This window comes from Simochromis diagramma, unplaced genomic scaffold (assembly GCF_900408965.1).
Source record: "Simochromis diagramma unplaced genomic scaffold, fSimDia1.1 OVJJ01000091.1, whole genome shotgun sequence".
Taxonomy (NCBI): domain Eukaryota; kingdom Metazoa; phylum Chordata; class Actinopteri; order Cichliformes; family Cichlidae; genus Simochromis; species Simochromis diagramma.
Window position 1 is genome coordinate 3,546,341 of NW_024386901.1, and position 27,411 is coordinate 3,573,751.

At 39.1% G+C, this 27,411-nt stretch overlaps 1 protein-coding gene across 8 annotated transcripts in view; it reads right to left on the minus strand.

The window, feature by feature from the left end:
* Positions 1 to 390: 390 nt before the first annotated feature.
* Positions 391 to 27,411, minus strand: part of plekhm3 (pleckstrin homology domain containing, family M, member 3) — a 51,281-nt gene continuing 24,260 nt past the window's right edge. For all 8 annotated transcript variants that reach the window (XM_040034832.1, XM_040034834.1, XM_040034838.1 and 5 more), the window contains 5 exons: positions 23,847 to 23,992; positions 23,174 to 23,367; positions 17,168 to 17,231; positions 7,790 to 7,947; positions 391 to 6,057 (listed from right to left, as the gene is read on the minus strand). In XM_040034832.1, coding sequence (XP_039890766.1) covers positions 5,895 to 6,057; positions 7,790 to 7,947; positions 17,168 to 17,231; positions 23,174 to 23,367; positions 23,847 to 23,992 — 725 coding nt within the window. In that variant the 3' untranslated portion in view covers positions 391 to 5,894. The remainder of the gene's footprint in view (positions 6,058 to 7,789; positions 7,948 to 17,167; positions 17,232 to 23,173; positions 23,368 to 23,846; positions 23,993 to 27,411) is intronic.

The following is a 27,411-nucleotide window of genomic DNA, read 5'->3' on the forward strand; positions in this document are numbered from 1 at the left end:
AGAGAACTGCTGATCACTGATTATTTCCTCTTTTTTGAATCACTCTCTGTAACTCTAGTTCTCTGAAGAACCCCAAAGTTCCCCACAATTTTTACTTTTTGTATCATGACTATATTTTAATGCAAAATTAAACTACACATCTGTAGCAAGAGTATTTCTACTACATGGTAATACCAATAAGTTCAATTTAAGCTTAGAGTACTTCTTCCACCCTCAGCTCAGACTCATAATTATCCAGGTTTACAATTAGAAAATACACCTCTTATTCTTGGATGCATCTTAGTACATTCTTAGTACATTCTTACATTTTTACACTGTACTGTACACAAAATATTAGCAATCCTTAATGCAGTGAAACCCAAACAATTTCTCAACATGCACTCAAAACACTTTCACTGTTGAGAAGTTTGTCTTTATTGGCATCAGTGGCTAGCAGACAAATCTGAACAAAATCCAACAGCAGGAAGGGCTGATTAAATAAGACAGAAAAAAAAAGTTCAACTCCCTGTATTTGCATCAGAATTTGGATGTGAAAACAAGGATAAACAAGGACAATAAAAAAAACTTAAAAGTGCAAAAGATTTTCAGTCCAGCTACTGTGCTTAAATACTGTACAATATATTATTCTCTAAGACCATACTGCAATGATCACCATGTGCCTGAAACATAAGCAACATTTCAAGTCAAGTACCAAAAAAACAAAACAAAACAAAACTTCCTTAAAATTTCAACTTAGGCTTGAGCTGGAGGTTACTAGGATAACATTGCAGTCATGTAAAGAAATAAAAAAGCAGCTGGAACAAAAGACATAAGAGATTTGCAGATGTTGCAATATTGCAGTATTATTTAAAAATCAAATAAACATAAACCTGCACTTCCAGGTTGCAGTGAAACAACAGCATAAAATTAGCAAGTAATTTAATACATTTCTCAAAGTACACAATCAAGTAACTTTAGCTACATAGTGGCAAATTGTTGGGCCCAGCAGGTATTTGTCCTATATGGGTTTTCTTTCCATACATTAGGTTTCTGCTCTTTAAAAATGCATCATTAGACTGGAGCAACAGAACTAAATGTCCCTTTTACCTTTTAAAAAATAGTTATGGTTGTACTTTCTATTATAGATCAGTAAGAATATTGTAAAAGTGAGGTAACAAGTTGGAAATGAGGAGATAAAAAAATTATAATTTATTAATTATATTATAATTATAACACATAATTATCTTGTATCAACAACTATAAAGAGCTGAGTAATATTACACTGACATTTATGCAGATGGGTAATAACAGGCCATATGCCTATGGAGCAAAACCAAAAGCTAATCATAGTAATATGTTGATAAAAAAAATAACCTGCTAGCAACAAAACAGGAATATCTGTATTCAAATTTTTATACACTGACTTGCAGAAACTGGTAGTAACCTCATAATAAGGTAAGTCTAAGGTAAGGTAAGGTAAGGTATGTTGGTTGATGTTTTATATTTTAGAATACTATTATCATATTACAATACTAGAATTAATTCTGCGTTATGTCAGAAACAACAAACAGAAAAACATCTGGGTCTTAATTGATATTAATGTCACTTTTATCATTTTGTTTGGGGCAGATGAGGACAGGCATGACTTCTTCTAATGTTACTGTTTATGCAAACATGTCTTTTAAGACCTCGTCTGCATTTGCGTCAATTTGCATGTTGGCTTATGTCTTCAGGATGTTTACACCCTTCTTGCTGTGTTTTATATATTTATTCAGATGACTTCACTTGTACAAATAGAGAAGCATGCATCACCCCGAGGCTATACTTGTGCTCTGAGCTATTTAAGATGACAATAACTGATGTTTAGCATGCATAATGTTTACTATGTTCGCAATCTTAGTTCATAGCGTGCATAGTATAGAAATGTTTGATAATTAGGTCTAAACAAGTAACTACACAAATGCATATTCCACCCATATTTCACTCAGATTCACAGATATAGGCTAATGATAGCATTACAGTACCGGTAACATAAATATCAGCGTTGATACAAGATAATTACTTTGTAATTAAGTGGTAATAACTTGTAATTGTGCCATTATTAGCTTTTGTTTCTTACTGCCCCACTATTACTACATTGTTACCAACGGTAATATAAAGTACTACAGTAATTAGTATCCAGTTTTTACAGGTAATTGTTTGAATTCAACTTTTACTAATATATTTATTGTCTTTGAAACAATTGTAGCCAATTCACTTAGTAAGTCTGCCAAAAGTAAATGCATGTCTCTTGCTTCACACAGGTTCTAATTTTTCAACCCACTTTACCCACACACAGCTCAGTCGATTATACTTGTATGAAATTGTGGCTGACACAGACACACAAATACTGGTTAGTTAGATGTAGCCTCATTTCTTCAGTCATTTTCTTCTTTGAGTCCTTTTTCTACTGTTGCACTTTTGCTTGTGAAATTAATATTTTGGGGATAACGCCCCACATTTTTTTTGTATATTGTGCAAAAATCATAATATCGAGTCTGTACTTTGTGTGTATAACTTTGTCTAAGCTGCCTGTTTCCACACACAGAAAACCTGTAAGGCCTTTCACTTCTATAATTTATGCATCACTGGTGCTTTGTGTGCTTATTCAGTTGATGGTTTATGGAATTTAAAAGAAAAAAAGGCTTTCAATCTTTTGCCTTTTGCAGTGTGAAATGTTTTAGTGGCATGAAATCAGATTTTGTGGGTGATGTGTAGACTTGTAAAAATAGCCATAGTCTGAAAACAAACAAACAAACAAACTCTACAATCTGGCAATCTGTAACAGGAATATAATCCCTAAATCGACATATTTTGATCCTCTGAGTTGAAGCTGTTTGTTGGGGCCAGGATGAGGTTTGATTATGCTCGTTATGCAACTGGAAACAGATGAGCTAACTTTGTGTGGTGGGCTGGATTTGGACTTGATTACACGTGATTTATTCCCCCTGCAAAACTCTGATCTGTGTGATAAACAGTTAAATGATCTTTGACCTCTGCTGGGCTCCAAAGTACAAAAACAGCATGAGTTCACATTCAAAAAGTGTAATAATAATAATAAAAAACGTCATTAAACAAAACAAAAACAAACGTTTTTTATGCAGCAGGCACGATCAATCGACAACTTAAACACTGTTTTTAATATCACCCGACATGACTTCAGTTATGACCATTAAAACAAACAAAAATAAATAAGTAAAATAAATAAAAATGATTTAATTTCAGCTCAAACACCTATTTAGTTTCAACGCGCAGCATCCTGAGTGCTTCACAAACACGTAGAACTGTCACTGATCTCACAAAAACACATATTCCTGAATCAAACCAGAGCTGAAGTTTGTCACATTTCAACATTGATGTAATTTTATGGCTCAAACAAGCTGATGAAGAGGAGGTTAAGAAAGGACAGATGGGAAAAAGTCTGCACTGAGATTTCAGCTTGTTAGGAAGAAAAACAAAAGACAAAAAACAAAACATATTACACATTTTGGCATATTGAACTTTAAAGCTGCAGTCCTTGAGTCTTAAGATGTTGAGAAATCCAATATTTTCTGGTTTGCAATATATTTGAAATCTGATTTTATAGCAGTGCCTAAAAACAAAGAGTGCAGCTTTCATCGATCACTACAGGCAGACTTTACTATCTTTTACTGATTGGAGCAGTTTCATATTTTATGTAGAAAAAATAAAAGCTCACTGTATCCAACATTTCACTCTACACCAAACCAGAAAAAAATAGCAGGATTTAATTATTTACTCTTAAACCAGCAAAGAAGACAGAAAATTAATTTGATTAATTTCCTTTCATTATTATATTCTTAAAACTTGATGTAAACACAGCTCGTTCAGCACTGTAAAGAACATGTTCCCAGACCTTTACACATCAGAGCTGTGGATTATAAAGGCCATCTAGGTTGCATAGAGATACTAAAACGCTAAAGCTGCTATCATGCTTGATAGATTCTGCATGAATAAAGCACAACAGGAAGTAGAATGACACAGGAGGGGAAAAAGGCAACAATAAACAATTAAGTTACAGTTTATATTATTGCCCCTTTTGTTATTTTACAGTCAGAGTGATGGAGGGAAGAAAATGTGCCCAAACACACTGACAGAGTCTGCACTAAAGAAACAGCGATCAAGTGAGTGAGTGAAAATCCACACGTTAAATAACTTATAAGTAGAAGAGAGGGGAAGGATTTTTATACTTTCATACACATTATTTTTTTTGTTTCTTCAGAACAGCAGCAGCTGTGGTCAGTTTGGATTTAGTCAGACTGTAAATGTCACTGCAGACACGTTGCCACAGTTTAAAAAAAAAAAAAAACTAAAACACTGCTCATTAAAACAGCCCTGCAGCAGAATCCACTTTGACAGCATTTGGAGCACGTGGATAAACCCAGCAGAGTTATCACACACTACAGTAAAAATATTATAAATAATACAAATATTAGCTGATTTAGTAAATTAATACTGTCATTACGAGACAAGCTGAGAACATTTGAGTCCCGCTGAAAAAATAATCTGTCACTTACAGTAACTCTGTTCAGGGACTTTGAGCATCTCGACAACAATTTGTGGCACTATTGTGAAATCTGGTCTTATGATTTTTATGAGCTACTCTGCGTCAGCGCACCTGTGCCTTCAGAGAAGATGTGATTTTAGTAATATTATAGGAAATCTGCTCTTATGTGGGTAAAGCAGCTGATTGTGCTGCAGGACTGTTTTGAGAAGTTTTCCTCCTGGCACTATTTTCATGTAAAAACAGCTTATTTGAATCATGCCTTCCTGTCCTGCACTCGTCATTAAAACACACTTTTTAAATCCTATTACAAAGGACACCGTTTGTATACTTCATTCACTCTAGCATGTTCTGAAAGTGATCTCAGGTTCAGTCTTGATTGCAGACTGAGGACTGTGGAGTTTTAGACCAAATAGCTTCTGTTAAAATGTTGTTTTTTTCTTATCAGTGGTCAATAAGAACATGGAAAAAAAATACAGCTTATAAAATGTGTTTCACTTTTGACTACCATTATAAAATTAATAAACTGATACCTTACCCTTTAATATTTGACTGCTGACATAAATATCACTGACATGAATACATGTCTCTTTCTCTCTGAAAGGAAAAATGGTGAAAAAAGGGCTTGAAGTTTTGAGAGCTCTATCACTTTAACATGAGTTGACACATTTCCATTACACACAGATCCGTTTTCAGTTATTCTCTATTTTAGTCTGTAAACAAAGACAAAAACATTGCATGGTCTCGGAGGAGGGGGATTTCAAAATTTGCTTATTTCACCCAAAAGAGAGCAGCAAATTTAATGGTTTGTTTTTTACACATCCATTGCCGAGATTGTATACTAGTTTTCTGCCTACTGACTACTCATTTTATTGTTAAACTTAAGCTGGACTTTGAGAGCAGGTGGCTACAATCCACAACATTGTTTTTAAGCTTGAATTCCTCCAGTTGATCAGCTTTGATTATGCAGGTCTAACTCCTGCAGTTGGAAAAATGTAAAAGGTAGGAATGAGGAGTGAGGAGGAGATGGGATAAGGATAATCTGTTTGTGCTGGACTACAAAATGCAAGTAGTTTGATCTGTAGAGCCTGACTCAGCAGTTCTTCAGTTGGTTTTCTTCCTGCTCTTTACAGAAAACCAAAGGGTGCTCGGCTCAGGCGTGTGCGTTGGCAAGTCCACACACAAAAACACAAACCTGACGCTGCAACAAAGTGCTCCAAGTCCACTCCCTGGTCACTGCTCCCACAAGGTCCATCCTGCAGACACACACAAATCAGAGAAACAGGCCCTTGTTGTCCAGGGTGATGGCTGGGCGGTGGTGCCCTGTTTGTTATGGCTCCTGCGGGTATTTGTCTCAGGTGTCTTGGTAGGGCACGTGGAAACAGCCTGGGCTGTCGTCATCAGGTGACCAGAAGGACGATGGCCTCTTGTGGTGGAGTTCCCGGCGAACGCAGCGAGGACACGGCTGTGCTTTCTGTCGACACTCGGCGTGGAAAACGGCGCCGCAGCTGTCACACCTACAAACACAAAGACACACATCGGTCAAGTTTCACCAGCTGTACAAGGACACTATCAGAGAGTCAGATTCAGACTCCATACCAACTGCCATGCATGAGGCGTCATTTGGCCCTGCAGGACTGAGTGGCGAATTATGTGAGGAAGGAGTGGATGGTGACTGTGTGGTGAGATTATGAGATTAGGTCTTAATGGTGCATACATGTGGCATGACCTTATGCTTTGGCAGTTCAGGGTAAGGCTAAGTAAACATATTTGAGAATGTATCATTTCTATCTACTAAAGCATTGCATGAATCTGACTTCTAAATATATTTATTGTACTCAGATTACTGGTGCAATCCAATTTCATTCCCTTTCTTAAATAAGACACCTGAGCTGCTCCTTCTACCTTGAAAAAAGCTTTCTTCTGATTTGCTAACCCTTGAAAACAGAAGGTTTGAACTGCAGGTGGGTGTGGCTTTTGTGCTCAATGACATCATGCAGAGCTAGGAGTTGAAATTTTTTTTAAATTGAGTGTTTAAGGTAGTCTGAATTTGAAACTTTAACCAAGTTTACTAAGTGTCCAAAACTATAACAGAATTTTTGTAATTAAAAATAATCTTTTTAAAATTAAGCAAATCAGCCGCAAGTGTTTGTTATACCAGTGAAAGTGGCATTAGGGCTCCCACCTAAATTTTGGTTAGAAAGGAAACAACCAAACTTCCAAAGAAGTCTAACACTTTTGCTACTAGTGATTAATAAGTGATACTGAGAAGCGCATATAGATTTGATAATGGGTCTTAAGTTACCTGCTGATTACACTGATCTGGTGAGTGAAGAAATACGAGTGTCTGGTTAACCAAAGTGTCCAGGCCAACAAGCTCTTTCCTGTTTCCTTTGGCATTTTAGATGATTTCCCAATGACTTTAAGCTCCAAATAAATCGATAACTATAAACTGATAAAATGTAGTTTCCAAACTGTTAAGTGAAATGTATATTGCAATATTCCATAATATGATTCACTGTTAAAACCACAAAGACTACATTGTAATCTGATAGCAATAGATTGGAACTGTCCATGAAGTAGGATAGGCAATTAACGCCCAGTTATTGCTCATTTCCTGCATCTTCTGAGTATGTGTAACTAAGTCAACAGCTCAGTAAATCTTTACAGCTCTGTTCCAGTAAGGACAGCAGATATGACTGTTATCAGTTAACACTTCTCAAGTCATAAAACACAGCTCAACAAGTAGGGTGTGTGTACGTCCAGAGCTCACAGTCTTTCAGCTATTGGTCCTGATCAGCTCTTATCTCTGTGATATCTGTCACTCTGAATTTCAGTGATGGGGACGAGGTTCTGGACACTGTCGTGACAATCCCTGCACCCAAGACACACACACACACACACACACATACACACACACACACACACACACACACACACACACACAGCTCTCATGCCAACCAGTGTTAGTAACAAACAGCAGACTCAGTCTTGGTGCTCAAAAACTCACGTACACGTTAGCACCTCATTTCCAGATAGCAAAGTGTCAGCTCACCCCGCTTTCTCCCATGCAAACTGTTTTTAATCAATTTCTGGATTCAAAACAATTACTGAGTCAATAAAGTCTCCTGACTCCACTGAGTCAACTTTAAATACATTTATCTGGAAACTATCAGTTATGTGCGCTGATCTTCCAAATGTAAAACCAGTCATGTTTAACTTGTAGAAAGGTTATCGAAGGATGTGTACCTCCGGGTGGCGTTCTCCTGGAAGGGATAGATGACCTGCCCGTTTTGGCAGAGTTCACAGATGAAGCCTTTCTCTCGACACAAGCTGCAGCTGAAAACATGTGAGCTGGCAAACTTGATCACCTTGGACAGGAAAGGAGCCAGTTTTCCATCAATCACCTAGAGAATGATAAGAAAGCATGGACGGGTGTGAGGGATAAAAAAGATGAGCAGCAGGAGACATAAGAAATACATGAAATGTAACAATAAGTGTGACAGTTGCTATGTTTCTTCTTCTGATTTCTTTCATTATCTTTTTTAAGCCCACTAACTCCTCCTTTGTCTGTTTTTATCTTTTCCTTTTTAAGTTTTTTCTTACAAGTTGAAAATCTTTAGGGTGGCCAATAAAGTATTAGTCACACACACCGAGGTAAAAACTAAATCAAAAGTACTAAAGCATGCATCATAGCTCAACATATACATTTAATGTTTAAACAAAATTCCTAATGAGTGTGTTTGATAACATTTAACTTAATATAACTAATTCAGAAAGCAATTTTATAATAAGCAGCTTAAACTATAATATTTTGACAATCAAGTCAAGTCAGCTTTATTTGTATAGCACATTTAAGAGACATCAAGTGTCAGCCAAAGTGCTGAACAGAGGGACAAACAGAGGGACAATGTAATCAAATAAAACATGACATTGAAGGCTTTTATTATTATTATTATTATTATTATTATTATTATTATTATTATTATAGCAGTTTTATTAAGTCAGTCTACCAACAGAGAAGCATCATCCTCCTTACTGGAATGTTTGAAGGTTGCCAATATATGTATCTTTACATGTCTGACTGACAAAGACATTTCATATCCTTGCTATGCAGATGACAAACAGCTGTACTTCTCTGCTAATGTGCCAGGAGCTAGCACTGTAGCTCATGCAGATTTGGTTGCTGAAAGGCAGGGGCATTTCTATGATCTAACCTTTAGGGGGCTCAGGCCCCCATCATAATATCATGCGTACAGATGAATAATCACAGATTTCAGTAAAATACCCCAGTTTTATACTAGTGAACTCTTTAGTTATTAACCCTTTAAGACCTACTATAGAACCAAGCCCGCCACAGCTTATATTATATTTTTACATGCTGTAGTGCCATTTTTGGGAGCATTTCAAGTTCCTATACATCAATACAACCATTATAGTCCAAATTGTAATAATATGTATGCATTAAGTGCATAGTAATTACATAAATTGCAAATTGCATGCTCTACTAAAAATGTGCTTTGTTGTGTATCTGACAGACGAAAGCTAAACCAGTTCCACACCACTGAAGCTGCAGCATTTTTACAAACCAATTCTGGTTCATCTGTTTCATTCAACGATCCGCTTTCGCTCTTCTCATTCTGCGTTGCCGCCATGTGCGTATGTAAACATAGGCAGGTTTTTGTATTGCAACATTTGGTTATGAGACCTAACTTGCCGTCTCCAAGGAAAACCTCTACCTAGCAGTACTTTCTTAAAATGGTCCCTTCAAATGTTTCAAGATCATCTTGAGGCAAGGATGTGTTGGCTTCCCCCAAGATTGTTTAGCAAATTCAGCTGAGTTTTAGAAAGTGCAGTTGATCTGGGGCAAAGACATGTCTGAAAGTAATATGGGGGAATGGAGGGAAATGACAAATGAGGAAACTAATGCGACGCCACATTCAAAAAGGACCAAAACAAAGTTGAATGCTTGCTGAAAAGGCAGAAAAACAAGACAGGAAACTAAAGGAAGTAAGGCAAACAGTGTATGAGGTGAACAACTTTTGATGGCAACGCTTGGCAAGTTCCTTAAAGAACTGAGGGATGGGGGGTTTAGCAGTGGGGGGCTCGAGTTGTGGAGTCATGAATAGACGATGAGAGACTGCACAGAAAGGGTGTACAGACTCTTAACAGATATAACAACTCAACATGGCTTCAAGCTTTGCTGTACCTTGTTAACAGTGCAGACAGTGCTATAAGCTTAATAACCCAGGATATGTAAGACAGAGGGAGAAATTTAATCGAAAAAAACAGAGTAGAAAGTAAGAGAAAGAGTAGCAGATTCAATATACAAGAGAGATCTTGAGAGAGGGCGAGAGCCTGTATTCAGATACAAGTGGTTCCACCTGGCAGAGCTCTGGACCTGCCAATTATAACCTCCTTCATGCTGTTTGTTAGACGATGAGGACGAGAGGATGAGAGACGTAGAGGGGAGGAAGAAACCACACTTACACAGAGGAAACCCAGCACACTGAGGTACAGTGATTCCATCTGCACTGAGTCACAGGACCAAAGCAAAGACTGCTACACTTTCATTAAGTTGAATGGATTTAAAAACCTATAGGGTACCTTTACAAACATAAAGAAAATACAAAATGATTAGTCTTTGGATGAAATCGAGCCTGATGCCTTGGACCAATATTTAACTAACAACAGGATTCATTCTAGTAATTTTACCATCTTAAAAAAAGGTCGAGAGGTAACCTCCAGGCCTGAAAAATGCCACCAAAAACTTTACTGGCCACTTCAAGTTATGACCAGTTGAAGAAAACTTCAAAACTTTAGAGCAGAAATAAACATCTTTATGTATGCTGTTTTTCTCTTGTTGAATGTTTGACTGTATTAAAGAACAATATTTGATTACAAAGCTCTAAAGGGTTTGAAGCTCCAGCAACACTTCTGGTATGAAAAACAGTTTTACTTGATCAACATGGTACTTAAAAAAAACAAGACAAAACAAAAAACCCACCAAAAATCATGTTGATCAAATAATACACTATTATTTGTGGAGCTTCAGCCTATTTAGACCCTTGTTCATCTCTGCCACACCAGAAGTAGCTGAAGTAGTGCAAGAAGTCTCCATTTTGTTTCCACCAGCTGATAACCACCCAGCTCTACCATCCAAATATGTTCACATCTGGTTTTAAAAAACACAGAAATGCTAATTGTGAGGCTTGAAAATTGTAGCTTACAAAACCTGTGGGTGAGTTCACTGTGGCTTTGTCCATCGTTTAAATACAGTCCATGGGAAAGAGAACAAAATGTGGGTTATATGCAGGTGCTCGGCTTTTTGAAGCCATCTTAGAAAAACAAGTACGAGACTGGTGATATAATTTCTTGTGACCAGTAGACTCAACGGGGAGAACTTTAGATGTGGAAAAGGGAATGAAAGAATTTAAGCTAAGCAGCACGAGAGGAGTCAAAGAATATTACATCCAAGTAAAAAAAAAAAAAAAAAACGTAAACATTAGGAAAATTAATAACTAATTTAAATACACTTTACATTATGACGATATCGACATGATTTTTAAAAAATGTTAAGAGTACCAAAACGGTGGAACCAAAATGCAGCCTAAGTTAATGTTAGGGAGAACGCAACAACAGTCAAAAAATAAAAATGTTTCCAGACGGACAGACGAGCGGACAGGTACCAAGAGTGGCACACAGATTTGTGTGTCCCTCTCCCCCCACACCAAACCTAAGTAGGCCTGCTCAGTCCGGTCCAGCCCAGTCCACATGACAAATGGCTCTCCTGATGGAGGCTGACAAGCTCAGTAATTAAGGCCCACTATAATTGCACTGGGCAGAATCAAACGACTGGCAGCACAGCTCTGGTGGCTGGCTGGTTCTCTTGGGGGATGATGGGAAAAGAGGAAGTCACAGAAAGATGGATGGATGTAGAGTGAGAAATAAATATGCAAGAAGAAGAATATAAAGGCAACGTAAAGAAAACAAGGAAATCCATTTCTATTTCTTGCCCATAGTTTCTTCATTTAAAACGATTACTGTTTCAAATGAATTACAGCAAACTGGTTTCTCAGTGACTTTAATCACATTTAGGTCCCTGCTGTCAAAGCCTTCCCAGAAATATACAGCGACACTTCTATTAGTTATACCGAAAGCCCTGAGACCAGCAAGGTCACTGTGGGGTAATCATTTAGACTAGAACTTCCAACTTGGGCAGAACAACAATGAAGCCAAATATTGACGACCGTCCAGAGTGTGTGGGTGAACCAGTAGAGCTGTCTTTAATGGTCGCTTAGGGACCGACCAACTTCTGTCTCAATATACAAAAAATATACTGCAGAGCAAAACAAACTGGGAAATTATTGGGACTATTAAAAAGAACATAAAGTACAGTACATTCAGTTATCTTCAAATCAAAATTCTCTAGTTTCCCTTTTCACCTCCTTACAAAAGAAACTAGTTCCTGAGTTTAGTTTCAATAAATAAACCTGGAACCATTCAGTTAAAAGTGCTGTCTAAAAATTGGAATTTGAGCATAATTCATACTTAAGGTAAGTGACATTAATAGCTTGAACTGCCAACTAGAACAATGAGACTGAATGGCAGCTCACAAGCTGCTAGTCCATCCCCCAGCAAGCCAGTCACCATGAACGTCTACACCAGTGACTGTGCAAAGGTCCTTATGATTATAGTTAACAAAAAAAACATGAAGCACTATCAGAATTCATTTCAGCATACAGAGCAATGCTGTAGAAGTATTCACCTATTTAACCCTCATTCCCTCCAAAAAACCCTCCCAGAAAACACACACACTTTTCACCTCCTCTCCCTCCATCCCTCCTCTTAAACTCCTCCCCCTCCAGTTGAACCTCTTTCTCTGCTCCATGCAGAGTCTTTGTGCTCCAAAACCTCCTAATCCCCTAAAACTGCTGTTAAACAGCCGTTCGCCTGCCCTCCTCTCTCACTCACACACACACACACACGCACACATACACACACACACACACACACACAGACTACCGCAGCTCCATTGAGACACTAGAAAGCCAGCTGGGATTACATGGCTGGAAAGACCAGGGTGAGATCTGTTTGGATAACACCCTCTCTCCTCTCTCTGTGTCACACACACAGAAAACCTGACGTATGTTGGATGTCAGTGTATGGATGGTAGAGTCTGTCTTCTCAGTAGATTCCCCTAAAATCCCCAGACTTCCAAGTAATCTTCTGGTTGAGCAGATGTAAGAAACGTGTTTCTCTGATGCTTTTATTTCTTTTTAGTTTAAAAATCCAACCTTAATGGCACAATAGAATACTTTACTCTTTAGTGACATCATTCTATTTATTTTCTACTAAGGCACACAGCGATAGTAGAAAAAAGATGATTTAGCCTCTTAAAGGATTAAAAATTAACCAAGCTACTTGATTTGCTCGTAGGAAACACACCTTGGCTTGCTGCGGGGACAAAGCCTCGAGCCCTTGACGTCATGAGAGGCACTAGACTGATCTTGCTGCCTTTGACAGCTTCGAAGACAAAAACAAGATCTGTGATCCCTCACAATCATGTGCTGTCTTAAAAGCAACTTTGGTGCATCAAGGCGACAATAAGACGGAATGAGTCTGCAACCAGTTTGTGACTGAATGTCTCAAGTTGCCGAGTACACTCAATCTGTTTGTGATTCATATGAATTACTAAGATTAAGAATCCAGCTACAAATTCATAGAACTGAAACAGAAATTCAGAAATTCCTCCAGCAATAGTCAGGTAGTTGGTGCAGGACAGCCATTTAACTGCAAAATGGCACAGGTGCTTCACAACTTTGCTTTTAAATAGGAATATGACCACAATACAAACAGTGGACAACCAAGTGAGATTGGACCTCATTGCTCCAAAGAGACCTCATGAGTGCAGACTCACACAGATTGCCAACATGTTGCACTCAATCTGTCTGCGTTTATAAGCTAGATGACAATTACTCACAAATCTAAAACTAAGCGTGACTGCAGTCAGCCAAGCTAGACCATTATTGTTTGTGACAGGTTGCCTCCTAACTGTGAACTGCCTTGCAATCTGGGCAACCAGTTGGTTGAGCAGGCAGCACCCTCAGCTACTTGCTGTCGGTCTGTCCCCCCCGTGATTGCATTGATAGTTGTGATCATGTGGCAGCTACCAATTCTAGTTGCAAGGAGGTTGCTGTCCTAATTTTACTCTAGTGTGGCTCTAGAGTGCCACTCGCACCGAGACAGACACCCCCTTACTTGACATGACTGACAGTAACCATGGACTATACGAAAAAAATAAATACAAAGACTTCCCCAATGTTGATGTGCAGGCCAGCATTAGCTACAGGTTATATTTCTGCTACACAACACACAGACGTCTAATGAAGTAACAAACATCATGGCAATCAATCATGGCTTAAAAACCAACAGTTTTACATACTGCATCTTCAAACGTATGCACACCATAAGTGATGATTGTTAAAGGGAAATCGCAACAGAGACAAGAATATAGATCAGGGGTAGGCAACTCCAGGCCTCAAGGTGTCCAGCAGGTTTTAAATATCATCCTGGGTCAACACACCTGAATCAAATGATTAGTTCATTACCAGGCCTCTGGAGATCTTAGAGACATGTCGAAGAGGTCATTTAGCCTTTTAAATCAGCTGTGTTGGATCAAGGAAACATCTAAAACCTGCAGGACAGTGGCCCTTGAGGCCTGGAGTTGCCTACCTCTGGTATAGACAACAATATAAAGACATAACACTTAATATTTTGACACAGATCCATTAAATTTAACGGATACTTAAAAAAGAATTTCAAAATAAAAATCAACTTTAACCAGATGCGCTGAAACAGGAGCCTTTAAAAATCTACATTTGTAGAAATTGTAATGGATCACAGTTTCTAAATTACCGCTAACCTTTTTTATTAGGAGTGTTTGGGACAACAAAAGCCAGATTTACCATGACAAGGGATTAATACAACTGCAGGTCTCTATGAAATAGGCTTTGATTGACATTTTAATCTCACAAGGAACAGCTAGATAGCAGCTGTGTTTTAATTACATACATTTTATCAACCTGCCCCATGGCATTGCCACTCAAAAACCTCCACAGACATCATAAATCATCACATATAGTCTAAGAAACTGTATAGCGACCAGTATTAGCATTGTGCAATCTCTTAACAAAAATAGCTCTTATTATGTGGATTGCTTGAATATTTGAGGTTAAAGCTCCCCTTACAATTAAAGGCATGAGGAGAAATCTTCCGGAGAACATATAGCACTTCCTCAAGAGGCCTCTGTGTGCCTGGACAAGTGTGAGTGGAGAGGCATGCCTGGCATACAGGGAATGCCAGGGTGTCACTGTGGGAAGCCTGCTGTCTGCGTGCACACAAGCATTTTTCTTTCCTAGAAACCATCCTTAAAGCAAGCAGAGGGATGGTGCAGAGCATCCTTAGACAAACACATATGGCTTCTACAAAACCAATGGGTCTCTAATAGGGGATATGGGTGGAGGCTATTTGTTGGGAGGTTTAAAAAAAAAAAAAAAAAAGAAAAAGAAAAAAAAAAAAAAAAGACTGGTGTGTCCCGGGCTTTAGCCAGGGGAGTTGAGCCTTCACTGACCTCTGGGGTGGAACAAAAAAAGCCACGTTGATTAAGAGTGTCATTTTATTCAGGAGGCGAATCAAAAGAAACAAGCTTGTTAATATGGAAAACCAATTAAGAGGCAGAGTGCTCAAGAATCTGTGGGAGGAAGGGTGAGAGAGGGGGAGCGGGAGCAGTGCACTCTCTCCCAAAGACACACATTGTTGAAATTAATTCAAAATCCCCAGTTTAGAGTTTATGACAGAAAATCAGAGTTTAAGCAGGAAAAAGACACACAGACACACACACACACTCAACACATGTGTGCTGAGCGTGTGTGAGGCCAAGGCGATGTTTAGAAGAATGGAAGGATGTCACGCTTTGTTTTTCTGCCTGTTGATTCTGAATGTGACCAATTAGTGAAGCAGAGAGACACAGAGTGTGGGAGTGGAGGAGGAGGTGGTGGAGATGGAGGCGGAGGGGGGGCTCCAATCTCTTTCACCGTGAGAGTCTGTGGCCAAGCTCTGAGTAAGAGCAGGATGAAAGAAAAAAAATGGGGCAGGGTACAACATAATGAACATAATGACAAACAAAAGAACTTTTCAGTCATTTGTGGTCGCTTTCCTCTGACCCCCCCCCCCCCCCAACTCAGTCCGGCAACTCTGTGCTAAAAAAGGCAGCAATAAAGAAAAAAAAAAGAATCTATGCAAATCTCTTTAAAATCTCCTCATTGATAATTTCAAAAAGACATGACGACTTTTAAACTCATTCACAGATATAAGCGTTTGCAATTTAATGAGAAACTCTGGTGATTCACTAAAATGCCAAAGTCTCTTTGTTACTGCAGAGTAATAACGCAGAGTCATGAGGATAAGATGCCAGACCATTGTTTTCTCAATCTGGATACTTAAAGTCTCCAAATGAGGCTGCTGGAGGATATCACCCTTTCTTATCACTGTTATGACACGGACACTCGCCAAAGAAACAAAGGAAAGGTTGTGTTTACTTAAACGCAACACAACCTTTTGGCAAATCGGACGAAAAGAGGAAAAAACCAATGTGTTAGTCACGTCCCTGTTTGCTGCTCTCAGCTGCAGTTCATCGACTCTTGCTGAGGTCTATTTTTAGTAGTGGATTAATACATGTTTGCTGCTCTAGTAAATAGCTCCTGCGTTGGGAATTCAGTGTATGACTTTGTTAATGAATGAAACCCATCTCTGAGCCGAGTCGTATGAGCGGTGAACATGTGCAGACTTGATCGCTAAATGAGCTCATTTTCACAGCTTCTATCTGCTATGACGTTAAAATTTGCAAATGTTTGTGTGCTCTTGATAATAAAGGAACATACCGTCCAATGACTAATGAAACAATGAATGAAGCATACAAAAAAAAAAAAAAGAGTTTTTTCAAACACTGGTCACCATATTACGATTGACACAGACTGAAAATGTAATTTTTAGCATCATAATCTGTTTCTCTAACAGACACTGACAAACCAAATGCTGCTTTACTTGCTTATTTAAGTTTATTCGAGCCTATAATCTATGCTTTATGCCTTATTCTACATTAAACCTTCAATTTGTATTCAAACACAAAAATACATAATTTAAAAACGTGGCAAGCAGCTCAGTTCAGCGCTGACATTTTAGGTGGCCTGTTGATGGACTGTATGCTTTCTTCTACTCAATTTTAAGTTTATTACAAACATTGTGGTTTAGTCAAATATACCACTATTGAACACAATCCAGAGTTTTAACAAAATATTAATGGGTGCTGAAATGATTTTGTAGCTTCCAGCTTCAAGAACACATTCTGAGTTTATCATATACCTGCAGCAGCAGAATCTATCGGCGAGCAGGAGAGCTGCGTGCATTTCCACAGATGGCACATAAGTGGTAGCTTTTTTTGATTATTATTAGAGATACTTGACACAGAAACAGGACTGATCCAAGTCGAAGAGCAATGCTGTCACACAGAGTCACAGTTTATGCATCCTATTCTGTGTGCATGTAGCTCTGGATGTGTGCATGTACCTGCTGCAGGTCAGCCAGGGAGTACAGGTGGATGTGCTGTAGGAGGTATTCCCGGGGGAAAATCCTGTTGAAAGAACAACAACAAAAAACTATTTGTCCGTCACTTTCTATACAAACAGTTTATCAGGTTTAAACAGTCAGTGATGCTGATACTCCAACTCTTCTCTTTTGACCACGAAAAAAAGAGAAAATCTGGATTTAAAAAATGTTTTCTTTGTGATGAATCTCACAAAGATCATCCCACAGCAAGGTAGAGCCTGATGTTGTTTACACCGTGCATGAGAGATTTATGATACTTACATGCTACAATATACAAAACTGAGACGGGGTACCGGCGATTATACTGCTGACCCTTCAAAGTATTTAATATTAGTCATGTAGCATTTTGATGAATTATAAGATGCATGAATAAAACACACAGTATGCTTTGCACTGGAGACACTTAGAATCCTGCAGCATCATAAAAAAGCCACTGCCATGACATTAACCAACTATTGTTTATGTCATGGCAACAATTACTAGCATTACTGCACACAAACTGAATTCAAGTTAAATCTTAAACTGGCTTCTAATAAAACCATGTGAGGGAGTTTTACTGCAATACACTCAGTCATCTAAGTGTATAAATAAGAACAGAATGATCAAGATCTGTGGGCCCATTATGAGCACATTTAATGTTTAACCACCAGCCATTCAGTCCAGTGATTGCTAAACAAAGTAATAATATTAATCTAGAGGCAAAAGCTTTCTCATTTCCTTCAGTAGTGTTTGACGAAACAGACGGCAGAGGTGTGGTGAGGTGTGTGTGTGTGTGTGTGTTTGGTCCAACAATTTATTTTGGTTTGTTTTAGTTTAAAGTTGCTGGATGAGGAAATGTGAAATCTTTAAGATTAGAATTAGGTTGTGTTTAGTGAGAACATAAGACATTTAGCTGCAATGTTCAAGGTTACTGTGAGGGGCTACAGAGGGATTATGCCAACAAATGTCCTCACGAATCAGAAAAACACACGAGTGTGCTATGAGGCCTCCTCTCAGACCTCTAAGAAGGATGGCACCACCTTAAATCATGTCTAAAGCTGTGCTGAGTGTCATTAAAACATAAGGTTGAGTGCATGGGTGAAGTAGACGCCTCATGGTGATAGGTACCACTGATAAACTGCTCTGTTTGGAACATTACCAATGGTTACCACATCAGCATTCATAGAAACTCTCTCTCTCTCTCACTCTCTCTCTCTCACACACACACACACACACACACACACACACACACACACACACTCTGATTGTGTCGTCCATGTGCGGATGAACACACCCTCAAAGTGTGTGCCGATCTTGATAAAAAGACTTGAGAACTAATATGTTTTAGATTAGCAAGAGCACACACAAATTCATGTACACATATGTACACACATGCCAACAACTGACAGTATTTGTGCAAGACCTGATAGGATCTAATTCTATATTTTATTTCGATATCCTCTGGGCTATTTCCACTCCGACTGACACACCTTTTATTAAATTCTGTTATCCCTCAGTGATTATTATTGTGTACTGAAGGTGGGTCTGACCCGAGTAGGTCTGTGTACAGATGTAGGAAGAAGTTGTGCAAACGAGTATGTTCCTATGTGTAAGTAGTGGACAAACCAACAAATTACAACATGGAGCAAACAAAGCAGCATCTCGAGGCAAAAACAAGCTTATCTTTTAAACCTCTGGATGCCTTTTTATGTTGACAAAGTGTCAGGGAAGTGCTGATACAACTTACGTGAAGCTTTACATTTTTGTCCATCACACAGCCTCCTGAGTTACTAACGCAAGAACAGCAACCTGCACGTAACTCCATGACATCCCCACTGAAGTCAGGAAGGACATCACAATGTTGTATGTACAGACGGGAATTAAAGCACTTCTCAGACAAGCGTACTATCGATATGTTGATACGATAATGCCAGGCATTAGGATACAGAGATTCTATGTTACTTGATACAATGAAGGAAAATTATCTGTGTAACCAAAGATAAGCATAAGCTTTCACCTGTGGTCTGCATTTTACCCCTGTGAGTTTCTTCTTCTTCACCACAACTTATTTAACTTTACATCACTCTTCACTGGTAAGTGGCAGCACAAGGAATCATGAAATAGTGACTGGAACATCAAATCTATACGTGTTCTGCCATTTTGAGTTTATTTCAATGATTAACATATTTTAAGAGCAAACAATACCATTAGTTTTCCTAATCGTGTACAGACATTGGAAAAAGAACACACTGTCCTGTCCACATGCAGTCCTGTGGAAAAAGTAAGCACACCCTTACTGCTTGCATACTTTATACTTTTATGACTGTTTATGTCTAAATTTTATCTACCATGTTTGCTATATATACAGTTTTCTTATGTTTTTTATGGTATTGTTTACGTGTTACTGTAAGGTGACCTTGAGGGTCTGAAAGGCGCCTATAAATAAAATGTATTATTATCAAAAGAATACGTAGCAGCCAAGTGGTGCTAATCAAATGCATTTCATTAACTGATCATCAGAAAGTGTGATGATCTCTATAAAAGTAGTTTTGGCAGTTTGCCGGTCTGGAGCATTCAAGTGTGTTCAATCCCACAATCTTCTCAGGAGTGGACGTCCTAACAAATTCACCCCAGGGTAAGATCAGGCAATGCTCAGAGAAAATACAAAAGCAAGCTACATCTCAGAATTAATAAAATTAATTCTATTCAGTTTTATTAATATACTGTGCCAAATCATAACAGCAGTCTGAAGTCACTTTATGTTAGTAAACCACAGACCCTATAACAATACAGCAAAACCCAACAATCAGATTCCCCCCATGAGCAAGTACATGGTGACAGTGGTAAGGAAAAAAAACCCCTTTTAATAGGAAGAAACTTCTGGCAGAGCAAGAAGGGAGGGGCAGACATGACCAACAATTTAAAAAAAAGACTGTTTGGAAGGGTTGCCAGAAGAGAGCTGCTCTCGGAAAGCTTTGCTTTGGATCGCAAACTTACATCTGAAGAGATGAAAGCAAAGTGGAGAATAATGTGCTCATAATGCACAGCACCACATTTAGTGAAAATCAAACACAGCATATGAGCACAAACAACTCATACCAACTGTCAAGTACTGTGGTGAAGGGGTGATGATTTGGGCTTGTTTTGAAGCCACAGGACCTGGGCACCTTGCAGTCATGGAGTCCACCATGAATACCTCTGTATACCAACGTAGTCTAGAGCAGCGGTCCCCAACCCCCGGGCCTCGGACCGGTACCGGTCCGTGAGTCGTTTGGTAAGTAGTTGAGGCTCAGGTGTGAAATGTATGGTTTTCAGGGTTTTTATCGGTTTTCAGCGTTATTTTGTTATCGTTTTTATCGTTAACTTGGTTTTCCTGGGTCTTTTCACGTGTGTTATTAATAAATCTTCTTTTTTCGGTACCGGTACTAGTTGTATTTTGTTGTATTTATCCGCGACACCTTAAAGGCCGGTCCGTAAAATTATTGTCGGGTATAAACCGGTCCGTGGCACAAAAAAGGTTGGGGACCGCTGGTCTAGAGTCAAATGTGAGGCCATCTGTCTGACAGTTAAAGCTTGGCCAAACTGGGTCCTACAACAAGACAATAATCCAAAGCACAGACGCAAATCTTCAACAGAATCTCAGAAATAAAAAAAATAAAAAAAATACAAATTGAAGAGTCCCAGTGGTCCAGTCAAAGTCCTTAGTTAGATCTTTACCTGACTTAAATGCTGTGTTGGGCTCTTAAGAGGATTGTGCATAAACAAATGAACCGGCAACTCAATATACTCAAGGCAACGCTATAAAGAGGAAATTAAGTGGGCCAAAGATTCTGGACTTCTTTGAGTTGCTTGAAGACGTTTCATCTCTCATCCGAGAAGCTTCTTCAGTTCTAAGGTCAAATGGTGGGGAGTCCCAGATTTAAACCTAGTGGGAGTTTCCCCCCACAGAGGGACAAAAGGACCCCCTGATGATCCTCTAATCGCCTGAGCCAAGGTGTGAAACTGGGTGTGGGTCCCAATCAGCCAGAGTTTCGGGTGAGCTCTTTGTGAAACCTGGCCCCACCTTATCATGCGAATTCCTGAGGTCAGATGGCCCAGGATGTGAGTGGGCGTTAAGGCGTCTGGGGAGGGATCTCAAAACTGGATTATAGATGGCAGACAGTTGGTGTCGTAAACCACCGCCTCTGTTCAAAGATGGTCGCTCACAGTGGACATAGATGGCTTTTCTTTGCAAGTTCCTTTGACTACAATGACCTGGATGACTGAGAACCTTCACAGACATGGGCCAAAGATTCCTGTGCAAACCTCTCATAGTGTCCGAGAACCACTGCACAGGGCCACAAACACAGCTTTGAGGGCCCCGTGTGGTTCCTTGTGTGATTGTGTTTCCATAGCCGTCTAGCTGCATGCAACAGGCATATCTCTTCAGATCCCCTGAAATAAACTAATGACTACGGAAAGGTTTTAGCGCCATGGCCCTCATCAATCCTGCAGTGTTTGGAAGTGACGGGGCACAAGCTAATGGGACAGAAGTAAACACAGAGCGCCACGATGCTGCTCGGCTTGACTACTACGGCATGACTGAAATGCTTTTTTTTTTTTTTTTTGGAAGTTGAGTTTGTGATCCCGATTTCCTATTTTAAAATGTTAGAAACAGATTTATATGAATGTTGGGCTTACATTGCATTATGGTGACTGTAGCATCCATCAAATCTAGTTTCTGCTGTAAATAATCAGCTAGGAAACTATAAGAAAACGCAGACTTGGGTTGATCACTATTTAAATTGCCCTATTAAAATATAAGTCATATTACAATTTCCTCTTGATTTTAAATGCAAAACTATTTATAGCTCACTTAATCAATGATCCGAATGCATATTTCAGTGTTTTTCTGCCCACTAACCAACTGATGAATCATGCATTTCATCTCCACATGTAAATATTTTTATAGACTTTCATCTTATTTGTTGCCAACATTAAAATATGACAAATCTATGTGCTGCTTCTCCATTAGGAATGCTCTGTTAGTGAACCAGACCGGGGCAAGGAGCATCCATCACTGCACAGACAAGGCTTTCAGTGTGTGATCCCACTCACATAAACAGTCGTCCCCCCTGACCATCACACACATCGACATATACACACACAGACACATGTCTTTAATGTATAAACAGTCTATACACACACAAAGGAATGCATGCAGATAAAAGTTATGATAATATATACATATGGACTCAGACACACACATATGAGCACGTGCACGTCACGCAAGGAGAAAATAACAGTCAGTCATAAAGCATTATTAAGGTTTCTGATGTGGAACATTTATTTTTAAATAATCTCTGCATATTCATCTGAGCAGAGCTTCCTTAAAGGATCAGTTTAGCAAAATTTATTGCTCTGCTTTGTACCAACAACATCTTTGTACCTAAAAAAATCTGTCAGTTGTAGCTTTTTTTTCGTGTTTTGTCTCATGTTTTCCTCCTTCCTTTACATTTAGCCATATAACTTGATAAGCTTCTCGGTTAGTTCAAACAACTTAGCTCTTTCCTCCATAAACATGACATTTGACCACCTCCCCAGTTCTCATAATGATGAGTTTTGACAACTCAGTATATATTACATTAGAGTAGTTTCCAGGCTTTTCCGGGGAGAGACCACCCTCACTAACTTCTGATTCACAGCCAGTCATTTTTTTCTATAAGCTGGCCTTAAAAATGACAGAAACCACTCAGTTCAGAAAAAGGCTTCAAGGCTTTCTCTTAGTCGGCTTTCAAGGGGTGAAGAGTTAAGGCTGGGTCGGGGTATCGGCTTGTACTTGCATTTAAGAGACATTACATGAATTTAATTTTCTTGCAAAATTCTTCAGGTCAATCAGCACGAGACATTTCAATTTGTAAAATATTTGCGTACCTCCTCATTACTGTTCACATAAAGTAAATAACTGCTGGGCTACAGAAATGCATCTCAGTCCCACAGTGTTCATACCTTCGCCTGAGGTCCTCAGCAACGGTTGCTCGGCAGCTGAACAGGTAGGCCCGCAGTGACTGGAGCTGCTGACGGAGACGCAGGACTGTGCTCAGAGGCTCACAGTGTTCGTACAGACAGGGGTTAAGCTGCTGGATGTCCAGCAGTGGCTCTTCATACACAAACTCCAGGAACTCCTTGGCCTGTTTGGACACCTGGAAAAGTTTATATTAAAATGACTGCATCAAAGACCACTGACATATGAGGGATAATCCTGAGCTCAGACTTTAATGCTTGACAAGATAGAACAAGATAAAACCTGGGTGGCTAATTTTTATTTACCCCCCGCCCAGAGCTACAGTAGCCATTTTCTGCTTTTTCTATTAATTGCTAATAATGTGGGGGGCTGGAGTCAGCAAAAGAAGTATGGTTGGCTAGTTGAAAAATAATCCCATATTGAACACAAATGTAAGACCATGCTTTCTGGCAGTAGCTTAATATTTAGCGTACAGATGTGATAGGATCAATTTTTCTCCAGTACTTACTGGAAACCTGCAGATCTTTAACAGTAGTCTTACAGTATACTATAAGCTAAAACATGACAAGGCTTTTTAAGCCCCAAAGACCCTCCTCTAATGATTCTGCATTAAAAATTTGTTTTTTCTTTCATATTTCTGTGTGTATGCTTTCATACCTTGTGCTTGCTGGTGTCCCAGTTGTGCAGCAGGCGTGCTGGGATGAGGAAAGAGTTGTCCTGATGGCAGCTTTGGCAGTAGTACCAGCCACTATAGTAACAAACCTTCGCCTTTCCTCTGGACAGACCAATGGGACGCTGACAACCTGAGGAGGAAGTCATTGATGAGTATATGTGTGCCTTCAAATTTGGTACTTTAGTGTGTCTGAATGCTATCAGGACAACTCAAAGTCACACAATTTGCTTTTCAGTCCCAAAACATTTTAATCCAAAAGTGTTTTTTTATTGTCTCTGACTCACATATCATCAAATTGCAGCTTCACTAAAGAGATCCATATCTGTAGCTGTATTTGTTATCACGGGCTAATTAGTATTGCACACACTTGGTGTTAAAAGTGCACTGAAACAGACAAAGACGAGCCCTGAGAGAGAGCACAAAGGCTGTAATGCAAATTGGTTGGTGTTAATATGTATCGGTTTATTGCCCCACACTAAATGCCATGCTAATCTAGCCAAGTAAACCTGTAGATAATAAACAAGATAGCCTCTATTTGACAAGATGCTCTGACCCCGATAAGGTAATCCATTGGATCAGGAAACACAGATAATCAAACTTAAATTATCACCTTGCAGGTTTTATACCTCTGACAACCAGGCAGGCTTATATCCATGCCTGTTCACTCATAGTATATGTAGTGAATACCTTGAAAGCAATTAATGGGTGAGGACCAAAGATCAGTGTCACTCGGTTTAACCAAATGTGAAATATGGTCACAATCTCTTATCCATCCCTGAATTATGGTTACATAATGGTCAAATGTTTTGCTTGCAAAATAATAAATAATATGATGTCACAGTGAAGTGGACCTTAGACACAGTGCATGAACTTGTCGTTCCTTTTTTATGTTTTTTATTCTGACATTTTGATGTTGTGATGTTTTGAGGTTGTGTTATCTTGACAAACTAAAGCCACTCTGAAGACAACAGCTGCCTGCGAGTGATCGCAGACCTGGCCCTCGGCTTCAAACCAATCGTTCAAAAGGCATCCAGATCAGAAGCTGATTGCACACCGTCATTATAACTTGGGTCGTGCTGTGGTCCACAACCACCGTTTTCTTTAGTGTGACTAGAGCATAACAAAGTGGGTGTGTGTGTAGCTGTGTGTGTGGACAGACATTGTAGGGTGGGGCTAGCAAAACTGAAATAGTTGTTCATGCAAAGTTCATGCAGTGCCTGTGTTTGGAGGTACGCAAATAAACAAGCTCTTGAGCCAGACTTTCACTCTTTCACTCATTACACAACCGTTTGTCACATTTTGAATAAACACTGCGAGCAGCTTCCAGAGAGACTGCCTCCATATTTATGCCACAGTGGGTATAATGGGTGCTTTTTATCATGCTTTCCAGTGACTTTTCAAAACAAGTATAAAGCCACTGATGGTGTTCACAAATGTGTGTGGAATGATGATGAAAACTTCTTCTCTGTATGTTTGCTCAGCTTTGTAAAAACTTCATACACACTAGTTTGGTTCCTGTGCCTTTTACTGCTTTTAATAGAAGAATTTCATCTTGAAACGTTTAATACATTTGGTAGTTTAAACTATATTTACGTTGTAGTGAAATATCTTTAAGCGTATCCACAGAGCCTAATGTAGTATGCACTACAGCAACAATATCCCTCTTGTTTTTGGCTGAGGGAGCCTGTGCTGATCTCCACTGCAACACAGAAACTCCTGAAACCACACATGCATTCTTCAGAAAGATGATCCTGATAGTTCCCATTTAGTGCATCTTCTATCCAAAATCTTCACCTCACTGATTTGAGGTAATCCCTAGATAACAGAATCTTGGTTCTCCCAGTAGCCACAACACAGCAGACTCCATTTACAAAGAGCTCTGCAGACCTAAAAGACCAACAGATTCTCTGCTCTATTCAGCCTGATAGCTTCCACACTCTGCTTTGTCTTCCAGGCTCTTTAAAGTTCATTCTTCACCCAAACACCCGGCCCTGCTCTCTGATCACGCGCACCCAAACAGTTGAGCGCTGAAGCAGTTCAACAGGTGTCTCTTATCGCACCATCTTAGCGGACACAGAACATGGAGGAAAACAGCAAATGAGGAGAGGCACAGAAGAAAAGATCCTGAAGATTGTTATCTAGGAAAACACAGGCTTAGGAAGCTACAGAAAAAAGAAAAGGAAAAACAGTGGAAGAGGGACATGTGTCAGCGTGTTTGTCAGCTCTGCTTTAACACAAGAAGCGCAGGCTGAATGAGAGGAAAACAGGAAAACAAAGACATAATAAGTAAAAAAGCTATTGAGAGATGAGAGGAAAGAAGGGACTGCATGAAAGAGAAGAGTAAGATCAAACAAGCGCAGATGATGGCAGACAATAAAGACAACTATCACAGACAATAATCTGAAAAAAGGCAGACAATGGTCCAATCAGCATTCAGAGCTGAGCTCCTTCTTTATCTAACCAAAATAATAAACATATTAATTTGGGAGCTTCACTCACAAAAAGAATGGAAAACCAGGCCCAGCTAGTACTCCACTAGAAGCTTTGATTCTGAGATCAAAATAATCTTTTTTAAAAAATATATTTTACTATTCAGTTCATTTATTGCTTAAGTTTTCTTCTTCCTACCTTTAAGCCAGCTTTCTTCTGATTGGCTATTATTTAAAGAGCAAGTCAGAGAAGAGGATATCCACTCTCTCTGACATCACACAGAGCCAAACATAAAAAAACAAAACCGTCTGAAACCCGGTGTTTAGAGCAAGTCTGAGACCTGGGTTATTGCTCAGTGGGATTAATTACACATATGCCGACCTCAATATTTAAAAATTCTTGCCATATGTAATATGTAAGTGTATATATGACAGATAAGAAGAATAATGTGGCCTGACGGTAGGTGGAAAGTTCTAACATTTTCAAATTCTTAATTTTTTTATGCTTTCTTGGTGAATGTGATGAAATGCTAAACTTTGTCACTGTGAATCAAAGAGACTAGTAACGGATAAAAGAGAATCGTGAACAACTCTGTACAACGCTGTATCCTGTGGGACGATGTACCAAAGCTCACAAAGATCTGAACTACGGAAAAAATCTTCCTATAAGTGAGCCTATAAGCGAGTGGCCAGTGCAGTCCCTGGATGTCAATCCTTTTGCCTTTAATTAAAAATGTGAGTAAACCTTACAAAGTGATTTTCCATCTGTCACATGTATGACCTCAACGTGAGTCAAAGCACCGTCAGACATGATTTGCCAGTCTTACTTCCTGTCCGCTGTGTCTCTAATTCATATCTCTAATTCTAAATCAGCATCCATTTTTAAGAATTTATAAAGTTTAAACAATGTGCATTTGTTTTTCTTTAATCAAAACCACTGTGCAAGGATACAATCCTCGACAAAAGACAACAATAAAGTCTTATCTTACTGAAGGGCCAACAATTGAATACATATGTGTAACTCACTTCTAGTTAGGCTTATTACAGCAATGAGCTCATGCTGCTGTTTTGGTCAATGCTCTTTCCAAAAAACCACAATCCGCTGGTTGGCAGCCAGCAG